General features: G+C 42.0%; 1 protein-coding gene across 1 annotated transcript in view; it reads left to right on the top strand.

The window, feature by feature from the left end:
- Positions 1-24460, top strand: part of HPGD (15-hydroxyprostaglandin dehydrogenase) — a 354979-nt gene extending 330519 nt beyond the window's left edge. The window contains exon 7 of the mRNA XM_085641853.1: positions 22724-24460. Within this exon, the coding sequence (XP_085497979.1) occupies positions 22724-22856 (133 nt within the window). The 3' untranslated portion in view covers positions 22857-24460. The remainder of the gene's footprint in view (positions 1-22723) is intronic.
- Positions 24461-27459: the final 2999 nt, after the last annotated feature.

Here is a 27459-nt window from a genome sequence, read left to right as displayed (position 1 = left end):
GTTTAATAAAGGTGTACTGTGCGCAACATTAAACATCAATAATAGAAAATAAATACTCTAAAAAAACAACTAGGCAAACTAAAGTTAAAGGAAAAATTCCATATATTTTTAAATTGTAACATTTTCAAAAGTTGGTGAAGACATAACGTTGAAATCTATGTAGGAAATAAAAAGGTACGACAGAACAAAGCCTGAACTCTGCGCCCATGCCTATGGTGTACTGTATCATACATGGCAGCCGTGATTATATCGCTGAGACTGTCAGAAATCACATCACAACATGGAAGTACTAAACGAACAGCACGACCCTGGGAACTCGGGCAGAGAACGTGCTGTCGCCAAGTGTGCTGCATGCGCAAATCCATGCGCTTTGTAATTGGAATACATATTCCATATTAATTTTAATTTACTATGAAATAAAGCTCTTGAAGACGTGGGCCCTTATTTATGAGGCCTTGCGACAGTTTTGCGCTTTCATTGTGCCACTTTTTGTGACTCATCGGCAGCGTAAAACATGCCTCCTGTTGCGCCCTATTTACAAAGTGACGCACCTAAGCAGATTAATCACTTTGAAATCCCCTTCGCTACATTATACCTTCGTCAGGTATAATGTATGCAGGGTGGGCGTTCCCACGTAGGTAAGCCTTGTTGAAGTGACGCAGTGAAATCTACGCCACTTCTAGGTTGCAAATGCGTCAATATCTTACGCCTACCTCACAGCAGGCGTAAGACTGACGCAGGCCCTTTCACATGGGGCTTGCCCCAAGTGAAAGGACACATTGCTGGAGTTGCGTCACTTTTGTGACACACTCCAGCAATGCGTCACTTTTGCGCCTACAGATACGTGAGAAATACTGACTTATCTGTAACTCCTTGGGACATGATCCGTCATACAGTAAATTTGACGCATCCATCATGTCGCAAGGAGGCCGCACTGAGAAGTGACGCATCGATGCTTTCACGCAGCAATGCGTCACTTCTCATAAATGAAGCCCGTGATGATTTGGTGTACAGACAACCACTACCAATATTGTTGTGGCTTATATGCTCAGTTGAATGTACCAATGACAGGCTGGGAATCTGCAGTCGTATGTCAGCATAGTGCATACATGCTTGCTGACTTAAAATTGTCTACTTTGACACCTGCACCCTCTTGGGCTGTATTAGAGAAACCTTGCATGGGTGCCCGAAAAGCAAAGCCAATTGGCGCTATTTTGCTGCTTCTCTAATGTGTAGTGGAACAATGTTTTCTCCGGCCAAATACTTTATTTTTGTACTAGGGCAAAAATGGTGTATGTAAATCATGAAATCAGTGACATACATATCCAATACATTAATATTCTAAATGTGTAATAGAGTTTTTATCATTCTAGGCCATGGAAAGCCTCCAAAAAAGTGCATACTGATTTTCACAGATTTTTTAATTGTTATGAAAATAGTGTTTGAAAAATTGGAAGAAACTGATACGGTGTAAACATTACCCACCAGGTAGTTAATGTTCACATTTAAAAAGCAGAGAAAAGTAGTATTAAATCAATTTGTCCCATGTCTTGCCCTAAGGATAAACCTGAATATGGAATAGAACAAATATATGTACCTTGTTAACTTGTTTACTTATTATTAATCTTTTTTTTTTTTGCATCCGTGCATTATATCTGTATCTCTGTGCCTAGTTTCATCTTAAGTTCTCGCTCTTTGGAATTGGTACTTTGTCATTAATTGAGGTCCGTTGATCATTGCTCGATGGAGACCTGCCACTTCTACACGGAATTCATGCTTTACTTTTGGCTGAATACTGCTCATGGAAAAGGCTAATTACCGTACCATCGTGTACAGATCCATGTACTAATAGCTTCTTTTATTCTGACCATGCCAATTATATTGTACAGCCAGTCCCTCTAAGATCATAGTGGGGATTTTGTGTTCACAATGCTGAGTGATTAAATTAAAACTTTCTAACAAGAACAAGAACATGCCCACCAGGAGAGTATACCAGTTAAGTACTTCGAGTTACTATCCGAATACAAAGTACTATATAAATTAAAGGTAACATACACTATCAAACTTATATATCTGGAGTCTGTCTTTTACGTTCCAGCTGCCATCTTGAAAAAAATGCAGATTGAAAAGAAAATGAGTATTGCATAATTTCAGTACTTGAAGTGTTTAGTTTGACTGGAATTATTCTATAAGTAAAATTTTCATTCTTCACTTCAGTACTTATACACGATATTTAAGCCACTTGGGATCTCCAAAAATAGGCCAGAATCTTTAAAACAAGCATTGGCAAATCCAGTAGGTCTCGCCTTTGGGACATTTTTGCTTTGCCAATACCTTTTTCCCGTGCACTACAGCGGGGGGAGGGAGGGGCATGATAACGCAGTGCCAGTGTCATTTATTAGGATCATGCATACATGACGATGTGTGCCTGTGCATGCATCATTATTCATGCTCACCTACAAAATGACACAGGTGCCTTTTATTTCTATTTACCAATCCAAGATCAATCAATCAAACAGGATTTATAGAGCACTGCTTATTACCCATGAGGGTATCCAGGTGCTGGGGGTTCTGCTGCTGGGTGGAAAAGCTGAATAGTCAGATCCTTTCTAAGTTCCTGCAGGGAGGGGGAGGTCTAGAGGTGGAAGGGGAGGCTATTCCACAACTTGGTGGCCAGGTAGGAAAAAGAGCGTCTGCCACTCCTGCTTTGGCAAATGTGGGAGGTCTGGGCAAGGGAGAGGAAGGCACAGCGCAGGTGTCTGGAGGATTAGTGGAACTTCAGCCAGTGGTTAATGTAAGCTGCTCCTAGGTTTTGTAGTGTTTTGTAGGCATGGGTCAGCCTCTTGAATTGACACCTCTTGTATTGACACCTCTTGTGGACGGGGATCCAGTGGAGTTTCCTGAGGTGTGATGTGATGTTGGTCCTTCTGGGGAGATCGAGGACGTATCTGGCTGCTGAGTATTGCATGGTCTGTATTCTCTTCAGTAGGTGTGTGGTGATTCCTTTGTAGAGTGTGTTGCAGTAGACCAGGTGGGCTGTTGTCGAGAGCTTGAGTGACGGTGTGGCTGATGCTGGCTTGGAGCCACTTAAAACATTTTCAGAGCATACGAAGATTGAGGAAACAAGCTGAGGATACTTCGTTGATCTGGCTTTTCATGGTGAGTTTGCTGTCCAGTTTGATGCTGAGGTTCCTGGCGTGGTCTGTTGGTGTGGGTGAGGGTCCCAGTTATACGAGCCAGCAAGAGTCGTTCCACTGGGATGTGTTGTTCATGAAGATTAGTGTCTCCTTTTTGTCAGTGTTGAGTTTGAGACAGTTGCTTTGCATCCAGTGAGCCATGCTGGTCATGCACAGGTGAAAGGTGGTGATGCCTACGGAAAGCAAGAGGATAAGCTGGGTGTCGTCTGCATAAGATATGATGTTTAGTCCATAGGTCCTGGCGATGTTGACCAGGGTGGTCATGTAGGTGTTGAAAAGGATGGGGCTGAGGGATAATCCATGCGAGACGCCGCAGATGATTTTCCTGAGATCCTAGGTGTAGGGTAGGAGGTGGACTCTCTAGGATCTTCCATTTAGGAAGGAAGTGATCCATTTGAGGGCCTCTGCTTTTATACCATTTTTGTGGAGACTTTTTATCAGGGTATCAAAAGTTCCTGAGAGGTCGAGGAGGATCAGGGTAGCAATTTCTCCTAGGTCAATGAGAGTTCTGATGTCATTGGTGGTTATGATTAGGGTGGTCTCTGTGCTATGGTTTTGAGCCGAATCCATTTTGGGATGGGTCCAGCAGAGAATTGTTCTCTAGGAAGTTGCTGAGTTGGTGGTTGATGGCCTTTACCAGGATCTTGGGGGGAGGGAACAGGATGGGCCTGTAGCTTTTAAGATCATTGGGGTTGGAGGATGTTTTTCTGAGGAGCGGTTTGACTTCCACATGTTTCCTATCTTCTGGGAAGGTGGCTGAGGTGATGGATATGTTGAAGATGGTGGTGAGCTTGTTGCTGATATTCTTGTTTCCAAAGTTAAACATGTGGTGAGGACAGGGGTCCCTTGGTGCTCCTGAGTGGCAGAGCACCTGATGGCAGTGGTGCTCTGGATGGTGAATAGATCCCATGTGGTGATCGGAGGATTGGGTCATAGAGAGTGGGGACAAGGGGGCTGAGGATGCTGGTGGTGGAGGGTTGGGGATCAAAGTGTTTGTAGATGGTGGAGATCTTGTTGTGGAAGATGTCTGCTAGGGTGTTGCAGAGAATTTGAGAGGGGGTGAGGATATTTTTGTTTGCTGAGGGGCTGATGATGCTGAATAGTTTTTTGGTGTGGTTGGAGCTGGCTTCAAGGCAGTCAGCCAGGGTGGTCCTTGTAGTATGTTTCAGGTGATGGTGGTAGTTGATAAGCACCAATTCAAAGGTGGCATGATTAGATAGCTTCTTGCTGGGGTGCCAGATCCTTTCTAGTCATTTGCAATTGTGGTTGGTGGTTCTCAGTTCTGTGGTGTACCAGCTGCTTTGCTTGATGGGACTCCTTGCTTTTGCAGGTTTGATGGGGGAGATTTTGCTGGCTCAAATGGTGATCCAGATGTTGAAGTTCCTGACAGCCTCTTCAAGGTTGGGAGTGGTGTTGGGGAGGGAGGAGTTTGGGACGTAGGCCCATTGCCTTTCGGGTATCCTGTACCAACTCCTGGAAGTGGTGGTGGGTGTATTGGTTGGGGAAATGGGGCTGCTGTTATGGTGAACTGGACGATTGAGTGGTATTGGACTTGGCCCTTTTTGCAGGGTTATTCCTGAACTTTTTGCCTTCCTCCTGTATTTTGTCTGACCTGTTTTTGTTGGTTTTATGACTCTGGGCACTTTACCACTGCTGATCAGTGCTCAAGTGCAGATGCGCTCCCTATTGTAAATTGATGTATGGATTAGTGACTCCATGATTGGCTGGTTTTGTTTACGTGTCAGACCATAGTGCAGTGCACTGAGTGTGCCCAGGGCTTGTAAACCAAATGCTGCTGGTGGGCACTGGTTGCAGCACTGGTTGTGCCACCCACAGAAGCAGCCTGTAAAAGTGTGTCTCAGGTCTGCAATTGCAGAGCCTGTGTGCGGTCTGGTACTGCCATGTTGACTGACCAAGTGCACCCACTTGCCAGTCCCTAAACCTTCCCTTTTCTTCTTATCAGACACCCCTATGGTAGGCCCAAGGGCAGGGTGCATTGTAAGTATAAGGTAGGACATGCCCTGGTGTGTGTGGCATGTCCTAATAGTGAATTACAGCCATTTTAATGTTTCACTATTGCAAGGCTACCAGTTCCCCATAGGCCAGAATGGCAGTTTGATTATAACATCTTATAATCCTAACTGACTCAGGGAACTAGGTATAAATTCGAGTTTAGTATGCCTGAACTCAGAATGATAAAATACATTTTTTAGTGAAGTTGGTTTTAACATTCTTTGTTTGAAAATACCCCTTTTAGAAAGGTATTTTCGTGCCTAACCCTCCAAGCCTGCCTCTGCGAGGTTGTGTATTCCTTGTCTGGAGTTTGAGTGACAGTGGCTGGGGGATTCCAGGAGACAGGGTGAGTCAGCACAGGGCTGAATAGAGAGATCTGCATGCAGATGGGTGGGAGGAGTTGCACCTGGGACCTGAATAGGGCTGTGCCTTCCCTCCACAATGCTGGCTCCACCTCCTGTGATGCATCTTATGTCCCTTCCCTGCACTGTGAAAGGAAAGAAGGAGTCATGTCAACAAAGTGCTCCAGGACTGACCAGAACTGGTTTGGACTAGGCAAAGACCTCTCTGCCTTCAGAGAACAAAGAGAATATGTGTATAAAAGGGGGGACCCAGACCCCAGAACTTTAGATCACTTTGGGAAACAAGAAGAACCTTTGCTGAGGAGAGGAACCAGAGAAACTGAGGAGGAGACTATCCCTAAGCTGAGTGCTGTTTGGGGGATTGGCCTGCAGTGGTTGCCTGACTGCCAAAGAAAGGAGAAAGGAACTTTGTGTGTACTTTAATCAACTTGTGAAGGATCTCCAAGGGCTTGAAATAGAACTTGCCTCCTGCTGAAGTCTCAGGGACAACAGACTTCAACCACCAGCTCCCCAAGAGTTCTTTTGAAGTGCCTACTGTTGTGTGGGGCCTTCTGAGGGACTGCGTGTCGCAAGGAGCTGGAAGAGCGACTCACGAAGAAGAAGCATGTCACCGCCACAGCCGCTGTGATCGCATCACTGGAGAAGGGTGTCGCCGCTGCAGCTGTCGCTTCGCATTGCAGAAGCGCCTCGCATCGCCGGAGAAGAGTGTCGCCGTCGCATCAGACGCCGTGGCATCATCGGAGAAGCGTGTAGTCGCTGCAGCTGCTGTTGTCGCATCACTGGAGAAGGGTGTTGCCGCTGCAGCTGTCGCATCGCATCGCCGAAGCATCTCGCAGCACTGGAGAAGAGTGTTACCGTCTCATCAGACGCCATCGCATCACCGGCGAAGTGTGTTGCAGGGCTTGTCACGGCTCAGAAGAATCGTTGAGTTGCTGCACGGCCGTCGGGCGTGCACGCATCGTGTCGCAACAAGAAGAAGATGCCATCTTTGTTTCATTGCACCGGATCTGCATCCCATCGCGGTGTTGTGGGTCGTACCGCCATGGAAGTGCAGTAAGAAACCGACGCATCACCTCCCCACGCCGAGAAGAACCGACGCATCCTCTACGCATCAGTAGGGACCCGACGCATCACTGTTCTTGCGTGTAAGAAACCGACACATCACCTTCCCTGCAACAATTTTGTTGTATAGCGTTACGCATCCAAAGGTACATTGAACTTAAAGTGTCGCATTTTACATCTAAAGAGAACTAAGCTAATTCTTCCATTTATGAAGTACAGTATTGTGGATTTTTGTCGTTAGTGGTCTTGTGTTAGGTCTATATAAAAATACTTATTTTTATACTACAACTTGTGTGGTATCCATCTGTAGCGTTGTCACTGGGTTACTGTATTTGTTCACAAATGCTTTACACATTGCCTCTGAGATAAGCCTGTCTGCTAGTGCCAAGCTACCAAGAGGGTGAGCAGGGGATATTTTCGGAGTGTACCCCTTTACCCCAGACTAGATGCAAGGGTCCCTATTTGGTCAAAGGCACCTACCTTTTCCAACTAAAGACCCCCAAAATCTAACAAGTGGTCTGACCATGTGAGCTCAGTGACTCTGATGCTGGCTGTAAAAATGGGGCCGGGCGAGTGTCCGGCGATGTGTGTTGGGTCGCTAATTAGTTGGGGGATGCCAAGATTGGTCATGCTTTCAAGGAGGTTGGCTGTGTTGGTGTCAAAGGTTTGTCAAGGTGATAATTAAGGTCTCCAAGGAAGATGTAGTTCTCAGTTCTGATGGCCAGTGGGGTGTGATGGTGTCGCAGAAGTTGAGGAGTGGTCCCGGAGGTCTGTAGGTGAGGAGGCAACTGATGGTTGTTTTGCTGTCTGTTTGGAGTTGGAAGTTGAGGTGGTGCCATCGGTGGTGGCTGTACAGCGGAAGGAGTCTTTGTGGATGATGGCTATCCCACTTCTGCTTATGTTGATGCAGTTCCAGTTTGCTATCTTGTAGCCTTTGGGCTTGGCCATGGCAATGTTGGGTGTGGATGTCAGGTTGAGCCAAGTCTAAGGTAGGAAGTTGACATTGGGGGTGAGAGAGGTAATGGTGACCCAGATCTCAGTGGTGTGCTTGCGGATCATGCGGGTGTTGACCAGGAGGCAGCGGAGTTCTCTCGGTCAAGTGGGGGTGTGGGTGGGTGTGGAGGCGGTGTGCACATGGGTGGGTGCTCTGGCATTACAAGAGAAAAGACAGTGTTGGAAGGAGAATGGTCCTACCATTAATCATGGGAAATGCACAGCTGCAGCTGTTATTGCATGGTCCAGGATTCAGCGATCTCATCCGGGTGCTGGTGTAGCTATGGGTGGGCGTTGATCCAGGGTTCCTGGCGCTAGGTGTGGTCCAGGTGGAGCGGCCTCAGACGGGCTTGCCTGGCACACCTTTGGTGCCCTGGCAGGATTCCTGTGAGGGGTGCTGTGTGGGCAAAGCAAATACAAGGAGATGTTGGACGGAGTGCTGAAACTTTTCAGACACTCACCTCCAGTCACAGATCTGGGTTGAATCCATCATCATTCTTTAGCTCACTTCGGTGCTGGGTGGGGTGAGCAAGAGGCAGGAAGTGGGAAGTAGAGATGGCGTGGAAGGTGGGAAGCAAACAGGAAGAGAGTAGGCAAAGGATTTGTGGGGGGAGAGGGAGACAACAATGTTAGGAGGAGAAAAGCACTGGAAAAAGTAAGTGCTAGGAGGTGGAAAAAACAAAGTTTATGAGGGGTGGAAAAACAATGTTAGGAGGAGGAAAGCACTGTTAGGAGAAAGAAAGAAAATAAGATTATGATACAGTAGATCACAGTATTAACACAACGGTGCTCGAGCGGGGAGCACGAGCTGGCAGTGGGGAGCTGGCCTTGGGACCTGCTAATGGGAAAGATTATGAGGGGTAGACAAACAATGTTTGGAACAGGACGCACTGGAAAAAGCAAGTGTTAGCAGGATGAAAATGAAGATTATGAGGGGGAGAAAAACAGTGTTAGGGGAGGAAAGCACTGGAAAAAGCAAGTGTTTGGAGGAGGAAAGAAACAAATATTATAATACAGTGGATCACAGTATGAACACGGCGGTGCTCGAGCAGGAAGCACGAGCTGGTACAGCAGAGGTGAGCTGGTTCAGGGGCCTGCTATGGATCAGATAATAAAAAAATGAAACATAAGTGGCATGACAGTGCTTTTCTAAAGGCAGTAAGTCCAACAACAATTTGCCGCCTGGTCCTACCCCAAACATTAGATAAATACAAATGGTGGGTGTGGGAAAGCAACTGGGAGTGTGGGGAGAGGCACACGAGAGAGAAAGTAACATGCAGCTAACAGAAGGGAGGGAGTATGGTGGGGAGAAGCATTAGCGAGACCTTCCAATACAAGAGAGACAGTAACAGAGAGTGTGGGGGGGGGTATTTGATGAACGGGAGAGCCACACGAAGAAGAGAGCTAAAATACACATGCAAACATTACTCTCATGGAGGGATTAAGCAAAAAATCCCTAAAAGTGAGCAGTGAAAGGATAGAAGTCAGCCAATGAGAAAGATGTTAAAGCATCTACTCTCCTGGGAAGGTTCAAACACAAGTTGGGCAAGGTGGGACAAGGAAAATCATTGAATGAGAAGCAAGCAAATGAGAGTGACAATAAAGTCAAACACTGGCAAGCAATGGACCGTCCGTAAGACCCTGTAAGTTATTGGTAAGTCCACAATCTGTCTTTTGGAACCACACAGCTGTTTGGTAAGCTTGAAAAGGAATTTGTTTTTTCTAAATACTAGCAACATCGATCTCTCATTTGAGGACTGTAGCACACGTTAAATGAAGATCCAGTACTGGAGGAAGTAATTGCAAGGCAATGTGTATCAATCCATAGCGACAAAAATCAGCACTTGAGAGCCTTCACTCAGGTTGCCACATGAGAAGGGCCTGCACAGCTGCCACACAGAATTGGAGATCATGGTTGATGACATTTGGAATAGCAGGCTTTTTGTAGCATGTCTTCACTGTACATTTGTGGCCCTCAACAGTGAAATAGACCATATATGTGTATAAGATGACCACTGTGCCGAGGACCAAGAATAACTTAAACAAATGTGACTCTAGAAATGACTAACTATGACGATCTATTCCGGGCCACTGCAAAGTTAGACAACTAGCTCTGCAAAAGCCAACATGCAAAAAATATTCCTTCGTCCATAAAAGAAGACAGTGCTCAGCATAGAGAATTTTCTCAGCGTATGTTCAGTGAAAGTGTGTGCAAAATGTCCGAAGTGGCTTCTGATAACTTCAAAAAATACTTTCAAAACATCAGCAACTACAAGAATTTATAAACTTGAAAAAAGTAATGGATTAAAAAACAGATGAAGATAACATATCTGTTTTGGGAAACTTCTCCAGCAGTAATTTTGCCACAATTGCAAAAGGTCACTAGAAGAAATAAAATGTCAACCCCCCCTTAATAAGAGGTCGTTTTTTATTTGAATCCATTCGAGATGAGTGAAAATTAAAGCTGTTAACGTGTTTCATCCACAAAATCCAATCATTTTGGAAGGCAATGCACTCTTCAATAATCTTAGCTTGTAAAGTGATTGTTAGACATTTGACAGCAATGCCAACAAAAGATTAAATAGATGTTCTCAATTGGAACACGTATTATATATGCAATGGATTAACTAATTCTCACACATGTTGCATCAGGTTTCGCATGAGGGACATGGGGAGACTGATTGATTGATTGTAGCAGTTAAATGGTCGAGATCGGAACTTGTGAGGTTTTATATGTGTATGTTATGCATTTGAAAATATACCTGTACATCTCCTACTTGAACGAAAGGATTGTAAAAACTAGATAGTCTTTTTGTATGTATGGTGTCCTCTTCTAAACAATTAAAATAATAGCAAACGTATGTGCAGATTTAAACTTGCGATTTGCAGGTACTCTGTTACCTGTGCTAACGGATCACAGAATTTGACTGTTAATTTTTGGATTCAGTACTATAATTTATATTTCAATAGGGAAAAGGTTATTCCTGTCTTTCTTGTGCTAAACACAGCCAATGACAGAAGTAAGATACTTGCAACGGTGCCATAACACTAATTACCATATCTGAATATCTCTGTGGCACATTTTCTTCACATTCATTAGCTGAATAGTCAATAAACGGGTTATTTTGCTAGTGAAATTGAGTCTACATTGTTTGGCGGAAGAGGGAGGATCTAGAGTGAACATGATTTCACTCAAGTGCGTATCCTTGTGATTTCCGGAGAACCAGAGAATGGAGCCATTTTGCAAGGATACCTGTCTATGTTTACTCACATGTATATTTATTGCTACTCTTAGGGGCCGATTCCGATCTGGGTCGGAAAGCTCTCAGGATCCGGATTGTTTTCCGACCGAGCTGGACTCCTGCAGTCCAACCGAGCGAGTACGATGCAGCCGCATGCTGCCGGACTCAGTTCGGTCGGACTCCCATAGAAGTCAATGGGAGCCGGTCGTACGACGCGTACATGGGCTCCCATTGACTGAATGGGTACGTCTCGCACAAGGGCACCCCCTACAGTGGGCACGTGTCGTGCCATCCGTAACATACATGCCTGTTTTGGGGAGACCCTTGGGTCTCCCCCTGTGTCCAAGTCAAAAGGCGGACCCCTTAAGGCAGTGTTCTGGACGTTTTACAAGCCGGAAACTTTGGCTCAATCCGGCTGTCCGACGTGTCCATCGTACTGGCTCGGTCGGAATTCGCCTCCATTGCATGGCACGGTTTGCTTACGAACGAGGAATACGGAGCGGTTCGAACCCGGAAACGGGTCGGTCGGCGATTTCGCGTTTCTCACATCGTACTTGCTTGCTCATTCAGCTGTATGAGTCGCTCTGTAAACACGCGCCTGGCTTGTACTTTTTACGGCCGGATCGCGTTCGGAGCCCTTCTGAGCGAGATCGGAATCGGCCCCTCAGTGTTAACTCCACACTTGTTTGCCATGCATCATTTCCGAGTATAGCTTTTCACCTTGGCATTGACTTACATGTTGTCTCCACCCCCTCAAGTCGGGGTGTGGAGCCTCCTACCACAGGACGAGTGTAAAGTAATACTAGAGTTTGAACACGTAGGTAGGGATTTTCACCACCATGGAACTGATTTTCCTATGGACAAGTAGAATTAAAATGATCAAAGTTTAGTATCCTTTAAAGAAATATAAAAAATATTTTAATGTACAATATAAATGTAAATTAATTAAAAACGGAAGTATATTTAAGCCTGTTTTGACACCTTAGTCCTGTATTAACCTTAGAATAGTAGTTAGTGAATAGCAGTAGTAATACCTTTTTGTAGGTGTGTTTGTTTTTGGTGGTTCCTTTCAAAACCTCTCCTCAATTTTCCCCTAACCCCTCCATTTAGTAGTAAGTATTCCCCATTTTCCAGCCACTCACCATGGTCCTGTTCACATTAACTATAACAATGTATACTCACATGTGCGAAGTTCTCTCCACACATGAAGGAGACCAGGTCACCATCTATGGGTTTGGGAATACCATTTTGTAGTATATGAGTAATACTATTGTAGAACTATGTTATGCATTAGAAAATGCAGTTTGTGCTTAGGCCCCAATATGTTTAGTGGAGGCCGTTTAGATTTACTGATCTCGCAAAACAGATGTTGCCATCTATGAAGGTTATAAAGAGGGAAGATGTTACAAATGTGACATCATAATTTAGTTTGCGAAGAGTAATGCTGTTTTATACTTGTCTATAATGCACACTGATAACTTATTTACTTTTGCAAAAAAACAAATGTTCGGCCAAAAGAAGGTGAAGTGATCCAGTTTTGTAAGAGAAAGGGTCTCTAGATTGTCTGTAATATAATCTCCCTTATTGTTTGCTCTCTCTAGACTTCTTTCATTTGTTGAGCAAGAAGTACTTTCAAGGGTGTGTGTTACAACATCTGCTCTGTCCATGCTGTGGAATAGCAAATCATCATCTTTTGCATATATTCTCATATCTTGTTCATGTGGAAAGGGATTGTTCTGTCATGTCTTTAGTTCTTCCTTTTTCCGATGGGGTCTTCCCCCCAACTGGTAACATTCCTAGGCTGCCTGTTCTTTCCTCATCATTTGTTTGCACTCTGTGTTTCTGTGTTTTGCATGTGATCAACTATGTGCTTCTCTTATTTTGGTGGTATCACTATGTGCCTCCCTAAATCGAGAGTTAAATGTAAATTCATGTAATTGTATTTATATGGGGCTTACTACCCCAGACAAGGTGTTGAAGTGCTTTTTCGGCGAGTAGTACGCTACTACGGAACCCAAAAGGATTAGTAATGGATTAGTATAGAGAAATATGATTATAGTATTCGGATAGGGAGGTATGAGTTAATTTGAGCGGAGGACATGTGAGTCTGTTTGTTAGTTGGATTGGATTGAATTGAGTAATGGAAGGATGGAAGTGGAAAGAAAACCAGAAGTGTTAATTGGGATATCATAGTAGTAAGTTGAGGTCTGGGTTGAGTAAAGGAGAGATGGAGGAGGAAAGAGCCTGTAGTAAGGGATTATGGAGAAAGAAGCAGAGTAGAAAAATGAGGTTTGAGATCAGTCAAAGGAGAAACAATTTAGTCAAGATGATTGGGAGATCATAGTAGTAAACTGATGTTTGGGGTGAGCCAGGTGGTATAGAAGAGGAAGGGTTATTTTGGAGATCCTAGTAGTAGAAACGATTTGGTATGAGGAGTGAAGATAGAGGATAAAGTGATAGAGTTGTAGGGTGATGGTAGGACAGAGTAAAGCTTTCGAGAGAGTATTTTTTTCTTGTACAATAGGACTAAAATTATAGATAGATACATGATTACATAGTAAAGGAATATATGTGTAAGGAACATAATATATTGAGATGTGTGTGTTTTGTTTTTGTGGCATAGTGAGAGGAAATATTGATGTAGTGGTTTCTGTGAAAGATGTGTATGTGCAGTATTGCTGGTGAGTGGTATTTAAATAGTACAAGGGGTGGTGATGTCTTTTGGAGAAGAGTGTGTGGTATGTAATAGGGGATGGACCAGAGTTATGAGTGTTTGTGTTAGATTTGATCACTGGAGTAGGTAAAGTGTGTGGTGAAGTGGCGTGTAAGGATTGTATGGTTGTGTGTAAGTGGTAAAAAGAAGAGGCAGGTGTTTGTTGATGGTGTCATGGAAGGCTGTGTATAGGTTTTGTCATGATAAAATGGGATCTGTTAGGAACAAGTAGAGGATAGAGCTGGTGTTTTGTTTGAACAGGGAGTGTGTGTCTGGATGCATTGAAAGTTATGTATAATGTGGCTTTGTGTTGTGTTGGTGATGTGTGGATGTGTTAGTGGTATAGGACAGGAGTTGTGTTTTGTGTGAGTATGCAGATGCTATAGTGTTGTAGTAGGTGTAGAAGCATGTGTAGGTGTGGTTTGTGAGGTTTTGTAGTGGTTCAATACACATTAACATCTGTATGAGGTTTGTTTGTGGTGGTTGATTGATTAATTGATTTGTGGTGCATGAGTAGAATGCCTTTGCTGATATTGTGTGTGGATGTTGCCGATGTGGAGGGCTTAAGATGGTAGCTTATAAGTGAAAATTGGGAAGCATCTCTGGCCCTTGGCCCAACTCGAACAACCCAAAAAGGAAGCTGCCCTTGTTCTCTCCACCCAGCTCAAACAGGCAAATATCCTTGTCCTCTCTGCCCTTAGCCTTGAGAACCAGGGTGAGGTGCCTTGACCTCCATGCTTAAAATTGAACTATTGGCCAATGGAACCCTAGCTTCAACCCTAACCAATCAGAATCTTAACCCTAAACTCTAGAGCCAATGGGAGACCTGGCCCTATTAACCAATCACAGCCCTATGCCTAACAGCCAATCAAAACCAAAGCACTAATCCCCAAGTCCAATAGGAAACCCTAGCCCTGGTAACCAATCAGAACCCTAGCCCAAACAGCCAATCAGAACTAGAGTAGCACAGAGTGGTGCAGAGTAGAGTACAGTGCCATAGAGTACACTGCCTTACAATGCAGTGGCATAGAGTGGAGTAGCATAGAGTGGAGCAGTCAGTGGCATAGAACTCTGTGGCAGAGAGTGCAGTGCTGTAGAATAGAGTGTAGTGGTGTATAGGGGAGTAGAGCGGCATAGAGAGCAGTAGTGTAGAGAACAGTAATGAAAAGTATAGTACAGTGGCATAGAGTGCAGTGACAGAGTGCAGTGGTGGAGTAGAGTGGCGTAGAGAACAGTGATGCAGAGTATAGAGCAGTGTCGCAGAGTGCAGTGACTGAATGCAGTTGTGTAGAGTGCAGTGGTGCAGAGTGCAGTGTTTAAGAGTAGAGTGGCATAAAGTGCAGTGGCACAGACTGGAGTGGTGCAGAGTGGAATAGATTGGCATAGAGTGCAGTGGTGTAGAGTAGATTGCTTCAGAGTAGAGTAAAGTGGCATAGAGTGTAATGGTGTAGAGTAAAGTGGTGCAGAGTGCAGTGGTGTACAGTAGATTAGAGTAGCATACCGTGGATAGAAGTAGAATGCAGGGGCATAGAGTTAAGTGTTACAGAGTAAAGTGCATTGGCGAAGAGTGCATCGGACAATCCCAGAATATATGCAAGAACTCCGCTCCCACCTTCCAACACCTCATGCACACCACTCTTGTGGCATGATAATACCTATTACTCCTGCTGGGAGTGAGTTAAATTCTATGTAAGATATAGAAATGAATTGTGTAGTAGGTGGAGGGCTGTGCCTTCTTAATTTGGTGTTTTGTAGGAGGAATAATTTCCAAAGTTCTTTGTTAGATTTCAAACACAGTGGGTTTATTTCTATTTTCATGCATAGAACAAAAACAGCCGACATGTGTTTCGCCCAAATGGCCCATTGGCCGAGGGCTTTTTCAAGGCTGATTTAAGTGCAAATGTAACATTGAATCACCGGTTAGAAACAAAACGCAGTGAGGGAAAGTAGAAATTTGAACAGACAAGTAAGATAAGAAAGGTCGTACTATGGTTGTATTAGGGAGAGCGAAAGACAGGGGAAAGGGAAAGAGAGGGAAGGACGGAAAGTGAAGGGTAGGAAATGGTGCAAGCAAAACAAAAAGGGGAAAAAGGAAAATTATAAGATATACAAACACAACAGCAAATTATTCATGTTTCATGATTCACATATTTGACGTAATCACGACATTTCAAGAATTGAACAAATTCCGCCTCACAATATAATCACAACTGTTATATAACCACTGTTGAGTGGCATAGAGAGAGCTGTGCCAAAGGTCCTGGAACTGAAGAGTCACAATCTGGCATTACAACACTGTAATTCAGAATGACAATGGTAAGTGTAACATGCACAAGAGCAAGATAAGGACAGTGTGCCCGGAGAGAACTGCGCAAAGATGTTGGAGCTGCAAAAACACAAGCTGACATAACCTCACTGTAATGCAGAATGATAAGGGTTAGTGTAACATAATAGAGAACAGGGAAGAAGGAAAGTATAAATGTATTAGAGTTGCAAAATCAAAGGTAAAGGTTTCAATAGCCGAAATACATAGCTTTAAATCACCATAAGTAGTATAAATGCGCTTACCAGAATTTTTTGACTGGTAACTCTATTCCTAAAGCAAAGAAATATGATGTTGTAGTGTCAGAGCCAAGGATTATAACATGTGGGAAACAAAGGTGCCAGTTTCAGCCAGCTTATCATAAGCCACGTAGCCCTCCGAATGAAACTCTAAGGTAGGAAGCGATGTCCCATTGCATGTAAGCAAGGGATGGACCATAATAATGTAATGCTTCGAATGCTAAGGAACAGGCTAAGGATTTGATAGAGATCCCAATAATGCTAGGAGCGGGTGTAGTGACAGACCCCAAGGCAAACGTCCAACGGAAAGTATGGCGAAAGTAATGTAGTGCGTTGAAGCACTGCGTGCTGGGACGCAAAAAATCGCTTTAAGTTGTAATAAGGATATAGCTCAATGGGTTAAGGGAGAAGGATGTCTGACTCAAATGGGGTAATGAGAGAGTCACTATATGCGAAAATATATGGGAAATTAGCAGTAGTCAGTACCCAGGGATGTCACGGGAAGCTACGTCTTGAAGCGCTGGTAAACGTTAGTTAACAAAATGGGGTATTCTTCTAGTATATAGGTCACAAACGACTAGGTGGGAATCACAGTGCCATTTACAGCATCATGTGCGAGTGGGAAAACATTACAATCATCTCTTGGATGTCGGTGGATTGGGGATATGTACATCCTACAAGTGGGGGAAATATATGCAGGGAAAAGGCAGATTTCTTTGGTTTAACATAGATAACAAGTCTGTTTAGGAGGGGTGGTAATGCAGTCTCTAATGTTGAGCTTCCAGGAAACCTCCCTCCAGAAGCCAGTCATTTAAGCACTGATAGATATGGATGCCCTCACAGTAAAAAGCCACTATCACTCTTTTGCTATAGTCTCTTGGACAGGAAACCATCCCAAAAAGGATTACTTTTAATTCAAAATTTTGTATTTCAATTTTGAATCTTTAACACAGTCTGTGATGTGGACGTATCTGTATGTGATAATAGGAGTTCTTCAAATTCAGTGAGAATAGACATTCCTGAAACTGAACGGCTGAGAGGATATATACTGAAGGGTTTGTGAAAAAATATATAGGAAACAATTGTTAAAAAGGTGAGGTAATGTACAAATCAAGGAATAGAGACACTTTTTTTTAAATTCATTGACCAAATATGACTACAAAGAGATGAACTAGTTTATATTTCTTTCTTTATTACTTGTTATTGTATATCTTTGTATTAGAAAATTATTTCATTTTTTCCAAAAGTTTTTACATTTCAAAGACTCAAATAGTGTCCTAACACATCTTCCCTAAGCCTTTCTTTGTTAACATATAGTTTTATGAACACAATATTATTGCATATTCGGTCAAACAATTACATCACAGCTTATATCAAACAAAAAAAGTGAATATTAAACATGGCTTTATTCAGTCTACGCGCGTTTCGGCGTTCAGCCTTCCTCAGGCGGCCATGATATTCATAACTCCTATAACATAATAGAAAAAAGAACAATCTATAACAGTTTGTACATACCCAATCACTCAAGTGCACATTTCATTAAAAAAGGACCTACATCGACCCTATACATATATACATTTATATACATATTATTTACAAAAGACAAACAACAAACACATGCCATCTCCAATTGCACTAACAGGACTCAAAATAATTTGTCGATCGTAGTACATAACCTACTATGCATTTCACAATACTACATTATTTTTCCTATATTTAGCCTGGCTGCTCATATGTAACGAAGGTAGACATAGAAACTGCCTACCTTATTTATATCAATCTTGCGTTCATACTTTTAGTTCATGAGACTGGGAACAAGATGTTCAGCATCAACCTCTTTTTATCGCTAACGGGTCAAAGACCGTCCCAGCGTTTCTATAAACAGAGATACCAGCCAACCATATTTAGTAATCCTATTTCTTTTAGAAGCAAAGTAACTTAATCAGCACTGTAAGTGAAGCTAGTTTGGATCCCCTTTCTACATTCGTAACTGCATTAATGTGCTACTATTGTTACCTTTGCTTTTTCACGTCACGGGTTTCAGATAGAAAGAATGCACAATTCTCCCTACTTAATAGATATTGGATAATATCCTGTTATTTCGTTTTGGAGTCAAGCCATCCGCTATAATAGTTAATGACTCCTTGACATCATAAACACTTGTATGTTCCAAATTCAAAGATATCAGTCAGAGATGTGAGCAAAATAGACAGCTTGGTGCATAGCAAGGGACTCTATTTCTTTATCATCTATGCGGTTAGAGTTTTCAACCTCGCTAGCCAAAAAAATGTATTCTCATAACTATACCAGTTGCTTGTTATAATTTTTATAACGATATTGTCTGGTGATTTCCTAAGATGATGGATCCCTACACAGAATATTGTCGGTATGCATATCCCTTTAATGAAATAACTAGTATCTAACTTTGGATACATGCCATTGGAGGCTTCGTACCCACGTTGACAGGATTTGACCAATCATCAAAGAGTTTAGGGAATATATAGAACTTCCTGAGGGTCAGTCCCGTTTCTACCTCGGCAATTCATTTCGAAACGAGAGTGAGGGAAGACTAACGTAACCGGGTAAGTGTGATGGGACCGTACTGTTCAGATAATTCTTTGATTATCGAACGAACCGTAGAAAAGACTTTGTTTCGGCACGCTCTTGTTCAAAGTAGCATTAATTGACTATATGCGCTTGTGTTTAGATTATGCGGCTGCATATCTGAAAGGCGAATAGATTACGACACGCCTTAAAAGTGGTTGTGAATAGTCAGACGACGGGCACTCGGAACACATGAATGTGACCGGGTAAGTGTGATGGTACCGCGCTGTCTTGAGAATTCCTTAATTATCGAATGAACCGTTGGAAAAACTTGGTTTCGGCACGCCCTTGTTTAAAAGCAGAACTAATCAATTATACGCGCTTCTGTTTAGATGACGCGGTTACACATCAGAAAAACGAATACATTTCTTTAAAAGTGTTTGGGAACAGCTAGATGACGGGCACTCGGAATACCTGAACGTTTGCCAGTAAGTGTAATTAGCACTGCAACATTCATAAGTAACTTTAGCGGTTCGCATCGCGATTGAAAGCTTCATGTATTTTTTCCTTTTCCTTTTCCTTTTCTTTGTATCTATTTTTGCTATTCTAGAGTATTTGTGGCCGATTGTATTGTGACTGCCCGATAGACACGCTGGTGCCCGCCCCATTACAGAAATACCAACCCTTGAAACGAAATAACAGGATATTATCCAATATCTATTAAGTAGGGAGAATTTTGCATTCTTTCTATCTGAAACCCGGGACGTGAAAAAGCAAGGGTAACAATAGTAGCACGTTAATGCAGTTACGAATGTAGCAAGGGCATCCAAACTAGCTTCACCTACAGTGCTGATTAAGTGACTTTGTTTCTAAAAGAAATAGGATTACTAAATATGGTTGGCTGGTATCTCTGTTTATAGAAACGCTGGGACGGTCTTTGACCCGTTAGCGATAAAAAGAGGTTGATGCTGAACATCTTGTTCCCAGTCTCATGAACTAAAAGTATGAACGCAAGATTGATATAAATAAGGTAGGCAGTTTCTATGTCTACCTTCGTTACATATGAGCAGTCAGGCTAAATATAGGAAAAATAATGTAGTATTGTGAAATGCATAGTAGGTTATGTACTACGATCAACAAATTATTTTGAGTCCTGTTAGTGCAATTGGAGATGGCATGTGTTTGTTGTTTGTCTTTTGTAAATAATATGTATATAAATGTATATATGTATAGGGTCGATGTAGGTCCTTTTTTAATGAAATGTGCACTTGAGTGATTGGGTATGTACAAACTGTTATAGATTGTTCTTTTTTCTATTATGTTATAGGAGTTATGAATATCATGGCCGCCTGAGGAAGGCTGAACGCCGAAACGCGCGTAGACTGAATAAAGCCATGTTTAATATTCACTTTTTTTGTTTGATATAAGCTGTGATGTAATTGTTTGATGGAATATGCAATAATATTGTGTTCATAAAACTATATGTTAACAAAGAAAGGCTTAGAGAAGATGTGTTAGGACACTATATGAGTCTTTGAAATGTAAAAACTTTTGGAAAAAATGAAATAATTTTCTAATACAAAGATATACAATAACAAGTAATAAAGAAAGAAATATAAACCAGTTCATCTCTTTGTAGTCATATTTGGTCAATGAATTTAAAAAAAGTGTCTCTATTCCTTGATTTGTACATTACCTCACCTTTTTAACAATTGTTTCCTATATATTTTTTCACAAATATTTACTTTAAAACCCTGATATAGGAAGCTAAATTAGGGGTACCCTTGTTATATTGCAACATATATACTGAAGGGTTGCCACTTTGAACCTTTCCAGAACTGTTGCAAAGGGACCACTTTCTGTGTGGTCACCCACAATTGTTAATTTTTGGGTTTTCACCTGCTGATGATCTCGAACTCTAGCACTAGGACACTGCTATTGAGTGCCTAGAATATTGCGGTGTGACCAATAATTAATTTTACTGCAAAAGGGCCCGCCATGTCACATCTAAATCTTCAATGACACCTGTAAAAGTCAAAGTTTTTACCCACCTACTCAGGCTGGCATCAAACCCAATAGGAAGAAAGCTACCCAAAGAACCGGACACAAGAGGAGGGGACATCTCATTACCCAAGTCACATCCCTGAATGGGTACACAGGATCTGCACAAGGAGAAAAAGGTTTCACCATCTTGAATTTTAAGATTGAGTGGGCGCAGTGGGTTTGTATGCAATAGACCAAACGTGAACTACTGAAAAAAGTGAGTAGGGTTGCCCCTGGGAACATTTACCTACACTGGTTAGGGAGTGTTCAGGAGTTACCCCTACCCACCAGCTGGTTCCAGGAGTAAATAATCCCCGGGAACCCTCCTCAGAACACTTACTGGATCTGCATAATTTCAAAGCAGGACTAGGCCAACTGACTGAGACCCAATAAGGACTTCGGTGGTCAGTTGGCTGACCTCCTCTGGGCAACCAAAAATTTGGGGGAGGTAGAGATTAAGGCTAGGTTTACCCTCCTTACTGTATATAGTTTCACAAAACTCGAGTATATCGAAGAGAAAAAAACTAACCTATGGGGGAACTAGGATTCAATGAAAGTTTGTTGTAATCACCTTACTAGAAGAAAGACTCTTTTTCTAGAGACCCCTCACCCACCAGGGTTTCCCCTAGGTGGCATGCTTCATCATTGGGGTTAATCTCAATCCTCTACGGATTGAGGCGTGCTGCAACTTGCAAACTACGTAGGAGCAGTTAGTTATGGACTATGTGAGGTGCAGTGATGTGGAGTGGAAGGAAGATAAGTCTTAAAAATACCTATATAGTGAGCTACTATTTTATTCCCGCCCCAAGCTGATATTGTTAAAATCAGGGGTTAATACCAGGGAGAAACCTGACCTTAATGAGTTTGGTTCCCCTAGTATTGCGTCCCTGTCAATATGTTTCGAGCTGTCCCCTTCATGCTCTTCATCAGGACTACACAGGGTCCAGCCCTGTGCTTACCACTCCTAATAAATCCTATAAATGAGGATACAGTGAAGTGCACACCTAATTTGTATACACAAAATACATATGGTTACTTAATGATACTCCGTATTTCTATTTTGGCAATACTATTGACTCATGGTCAACAATAGGGGTAGTGGGGCTTGTAGTCACACCTTCATCAAAGCACACCTCTCGGTTTGTTACCTACTTCTGTCCCTGGAGACCGCATATTCACAGGGGCACAAGCTATAAGAGCGCTTTTCCTGGAAATGTCCAGCTGACCAGTGGCAACAGGACCTGTACTGTATTTTGCTGTTTGTGTCAGCCTAATACCATGAGTATCTCTAAGTGCCATGCCCTGAGGCCTTAGAAGTGTACCCCTGTGGTTGTTTAAGCACCAGAATAAAGTTTGGAAACTTCTGAAATCTTTTGCTCAAGAGCTGCAGGGTGGCCTGAAGGAAAAAGTATTAGAGTGGCAGTTCTATGGCATTAGATTGCATTCCAGCATCATTCCAGCACCTCCCAAAAAATGACCGAGACCCATTCTGCATTGAAACTTGTAGCTGGCCTTCTGTTCCATAGTGGTGGCTACAATTTTGGCGGTGGCCCTATCAGGGAGGATTTATTTGAACAAGAAATGCCAAAACTATTTGTATGTTGAGATAGAAAATTTTTGAGTTCCAGACTTTCATTGTACCAATCCACATGTTGTATCCGTTCAGGGTTCTACCACAGTTGGCCTCAAATCTTCTATGGTTCTAGGTCTACCACTTTCACAGACCAACATTGGCGCTTTGTGCTGTTTGGTGCTATTTTTACTTACTTTTCTCATAAAACTTGTCTCTTCATTTTAAAAATTGATTGTGGAGTTTTATTGTGTTTTTGTGATTTTCTACAGTGTGCGTTTGCACAGCTTAAAAACTTTAAACATTGCCTTTGATTTAAGCCTGACTGTCACAATACATTGCTTTGATTTCTACATCGTGTTCAGGTTGTGTACAGGAAGCAATATGACAAATGACTCAAACATTTCATTTTTTTTCTCTAGGCCCTCAATTATTGCCGAAGGGTTGATGAATCTCATAGAAGACGATGGTTTAAATGGAGCAGTCATGAAGATTACAACATCAAAGGGGATTCACTTTGAAGACTACAGCACACCGCATACAACAAAGGTGTAATGACTATGAATTTTGCGACTCTTTGTCATCCCTGTTATCAGGTGTTATATTCAAGAGAGGCTTTTTATGGTGTGAAAATTAAAAATGATGCAAAAAAAGCAATAATGTACAGTCATATGTATAAGTATGTACAGTAAATATTTGTCCCCCCCCCTTTAAATGTAGTATACAATTGTATGTATCATATTGAGCGTTGATTTTTCTTCCGAAACATGTGAACGATGTACGCATTACAAACAAAAATATTGTGTATTTTGAGATTTCTATTAAAATGTGTGTTCCTTATATTAAATGGGCATTATCCAATTACATTAAAAAATTAGAATACGTAGATGTTATATGTAATGTACATGTACATCCTGGAACTTTGCCAGCTGATTCATTTATTGGTTTATGACGTCTCGGTTTACTGTCCATTTTGGACCCATAAATAGAAGTTGTTGCAAACATCCATGTAATATTTTTAAATATTATTTTCGAAAGGTAGTTTGAAACTCTCTGATAAAAATGTGAAGTGCCTACAGTGTTTTGTTCGTCATGAAAGAGAGAAGTGCCATATTTACAATTCAGACCGTAAAATTAGTTCATCTCATCTACGTCTGTGACGCTTTTTGCACTCCTTAGCTGGACTTACAAGCATTAATTTTGGTCTGTGGGAAGAGCACAGTTACTGGACCAAATAAATCTTTGTTTCTATAAATGCCGAGAACGGATTTCTTTCATTGTCTTCATATTTCTTCATTTCATCATTGAAACTCACTTGTTTACTTGGTCTCATTAAGATAATTAGAAGCTGAGAACATTTCTTTCGAATTTATGTTAGAAAATAACCAATAACAATGCTGTATTGCAGCTTTGATTGGCCAGGGGAGCCTGGGTGCCTACCAATCACAAAGCTGCAATGCAGCACTGTGATTGGTCAAGGGAGCCTGGCTTCCTGTCCCACAACGAGACCAGGAGCAATGAGCAGAGACGCAGCTGTGGGACTGGCAGCAAGGAAAGTGTTGTAAATTTCTTTTTAACCTCGCACCCACGGCCCTTCCCTCCCCGCCACTTGCGAGTCATGCCAGTCGCCACTGCATATGGATATAAATAGCTAAACATTGGGAAGTTGAATAATATAATAGGCTACAGAATAAACCACCGGAGAGCAATACAGTTTGACTTGAATCAAATTCCGTCAGACTGAAGTGGTAGCCGGACTCTGTAATAAGCTGTGCCAAACCAATGAGGCACAGTCTCCACTCAACGAGGTTATCTGCTGAAAGGATGGGGGCATTCTATCTAGCCTGTGCATTGCGCCAATTGTAGTTTGCTATGATGTAACTGACTGTTCACATTTAGAGGGAGTATTCTAATTGTGTTCAAATTATTAAATCAGCAAGTGAATTAAAATATGACAAGGTGTTTAATTGAAATGATAACCTACTATTTCCATTTTCTTGGAAATTGCCAACTTATGGTAAATGGTATGAAGAAATAAAGGAGTGGGTAAAAATAACTCGTAATCTACACAAATTGCCTTTTTCTGCCAACTTTGTATGATTTACATGCTTCAATTGAAATTGATTTTCTGCTGTTAATTAAAGGTTTTTTGACAAACAGACCTGAGGTAACGTGTCTTCATCATTGCTATTTATTGGAAAACAGTAAGCAATTGATATATTTTATTGTTATTATGACCATATACATTATGTATGTCCTTCATGCAAATCACATCAGTGAAAAGCCAGCAGACATCAGAGAGTAAGGCATACAACACTTTTAGTTATTGCGATCATGTAATTTGAGTAGTTTTGGGTTCTCACAAAGTTACAGCTCATGCGCTATATTTCATTGGAGATGTTACAAGTCGAAGATGCAGTGTGGTGAGGGATACACCAGCTGCTGAACAAGTGGAACCAATAGGTATGTATCTGAGACTAATATGCTTTCCACATAAGGAAACCGGACAAACCTCAGGTTCAACCTCAAAGCAATTACATAAATCTTCCCTTTCCAAACAGTTCTGTGGGGCAATATATGATTAAAGTGAGATCATCCATATATGCAGAACAAATATTGTGCCAAGTTGTTCTCTTCTAACTTTTTCTTGATCATTCAATATTTACACTTCTCTTGACAGGATGCATGTATCCTCCTGTGATAGAAGTTTTTTAAAATGGCTGTGTTCTAACACGTTCACCTTCTTAGACTAGCAATCCACCAAGGAAACCTAATTGTTGAAGCACTATCAGGCTACTTATTGATTAAAAGTCAACATCAAATACTACGAAGGTAATTGTGAGTATATTTATATCACAATAAAATCACTCCATGTTTTTTTGGATTTCTTAATACTCATAGATCCCTAAGTTCCAATCTGGGGACTGTAAAAAAGAAGTCATGTCTGGCAATGCCAAATTTTAGTATGGTACCGCATAGGTTATTGTCTGCACAGGCAATTACATACTTTTTCCATTTCAGTACTGTCAGGCTTTTCCTGGTGTTTGCAGTTGCACTATCAAAGCAAGAGAGCTGATGTTTCACACTACATATAACCATAGGTACTCATTCTGCAATGGAATTTTGTGCACCTAAGCCTTCAGGGGCAGCAATCCAAAATGGCACCATAGATTTCTCCTCCACCATAGGTGATGACAGGCAGTGCTGAACATCGAAGAGAGGACCCAGAGCCTTGGGCCATTACTGTTCAAATGGGTGTGTATTCCTGACCCCTGAGAACCTTGAGCAGGGCCAGTACTAAAGGGCCTGTCCAACTTGGGGTGGCAAAGAAAGAAACCTCAGGGGACTCCTAGAGGAATCTGTGGGTGATTGTCTGCCAGACTAAGAGGTGAAAATGGAGCATGTGTAGGAAATACTTAAAAAAATACAATAAAAGCAGACTTGCATAATACATTAAAATAACAATCTGCCTTGGGCTTTTAAAAATGACTCAAAGACATGTTGTGCTGAGAAAAGGAAAACATGAGGCTTCAGAGGCCAATTAATCAGACACTTTTTCATAATATTCATGTTCTTTTCAAATGTTAAAACATGTGACCGTATGATTTATAGTTATTGTGACTAGTTTAGATTTTGTTTAATTATAGAATGTGTTTTTAACTTACAATAATTATTAAATGTGTGCAGTGGTAGTGTATAGTTTGTATTAAATTAACTCAACATTTAAAAAAAAATTACCAGATCAGTGACAGCTCAATAGAATTAATGACTTGCAGCTTGCTCATAAGAAGCTTTATTTGACCTTGTAGGTAATAGTAAAACATGCTGTGAAATAGAGACACTCAGATTGACCCCAGAAGCCTTAGCATGTTATTTGCTGGTAGAATTTTATTTTAAACAAGAGCTCTATTCATGAACTGACTGAAAGCCTCATTTATTTACTGAAGGAATATAATGTGCACACACATTTAAAAATGCATTGCCACATTATGTTCTAAAGTTTCCTGTTTAAATAATAATTTTCTCCTGCGACTAATGTAATGTGTTTAGTTAGAATAACATGTTTCTCTATCAGAATGTTAGGAAATTAGATCATTTTGAAATAAGAAGAAAGCGATAGCCAGCGCCTGATGAATTACATGGAGATGTGCTTACCGGAGAATGCTGGATTTCGATTGGAGAAGACCATAACAGACCATGGGCCAGATGTAGGTAAAACCCAAATTGAGACTTCTTAATAACAATTTTTACCGAATCGCTATTAAGAACTCGCAATTCCCGATGTAGCTAAAAAATCGCTAAAAGATAGCGATTCGGTAATATCCGCTAAAATAAATACCGAATCCTTATTACCGATTCGGTATTCAGGAAATCCGGTATTTAAAAAAATCGCAAACCTGTGAATCAGCCAATGCTGTGCTTCACAACCAGGAAGTGGCCACACCCATGCAGTTACACTGAACCTGAAGCTGTGGGAGAGGTAGGGAGCTGAAGCAAAACCCCAGGAGCTACACAGCAACCACCTTGCTGACCCACCAAAGATACCATGGATACACAGGAGAAGGGAAAGGATGCTGGAGAGAGGAAGGGAAAACATAAGTTCTTTGAGAGAGAGTTGGAGGTACTGATTGAGGAGGTGGTGAAGGACCACGACCAGCTCTTTGGGAAAAAATCGCTGCACGTGCCCGAATCCCAAAAAAGGAAAATATGGCTTGTGATCCAGCAGAAAATCAATGCCATCGGCGTGACCCAGCGCTCGATAGAGGAACTTAAGAAGCGCTTGTACGATCTCAGGAAACATGCCAAGGACAGGCTCAAACAAGCCAGAAAAACAGGTGGGGGAACATCAACAGCGCCTGCACCGACTGCCTTGGAACAAATAGTGGAGTCCACCCTCCAGCCGGAGAGCGTCAGTGGCATTGGAGACGTGGACAGTTCGGCCACAGGAGCCAACAGACAAGGTAAGAAGCATACACAGCATGCTGTGCCCCCCCTCCCTAACCCCAATCCCCAATTACCCTGCAAGAATCCCACTCCAGCCCATGCTTTGCCAATATCCAGCAAAGTATCATGGGAGATGTAGTCCCAATCAACTAATAGCATAGCAGTCAGTCCACTGAACTCAAATGGATGTCATACACATCAGTAGATAAGCAAG

The sequence above is a fragment of the Triturus cristatus genome, chromosome 2_2 (genome assembly GCF_964204655.1).
Source record: "Triturus cristatus chromosome 2_2, aTriCri1.1, whole genome shotgun sequence".
Lineage (NCBI taxonomy): Eukaryota > Metazoa > Chordata > Amphibia > Caudata > Salamandridae > Triturus > Triturus cristatus.
Note: the sequence above shows the minus strand (reverse complement) of the source record. Positions and strands in the feature narration are given on the sequence as shown.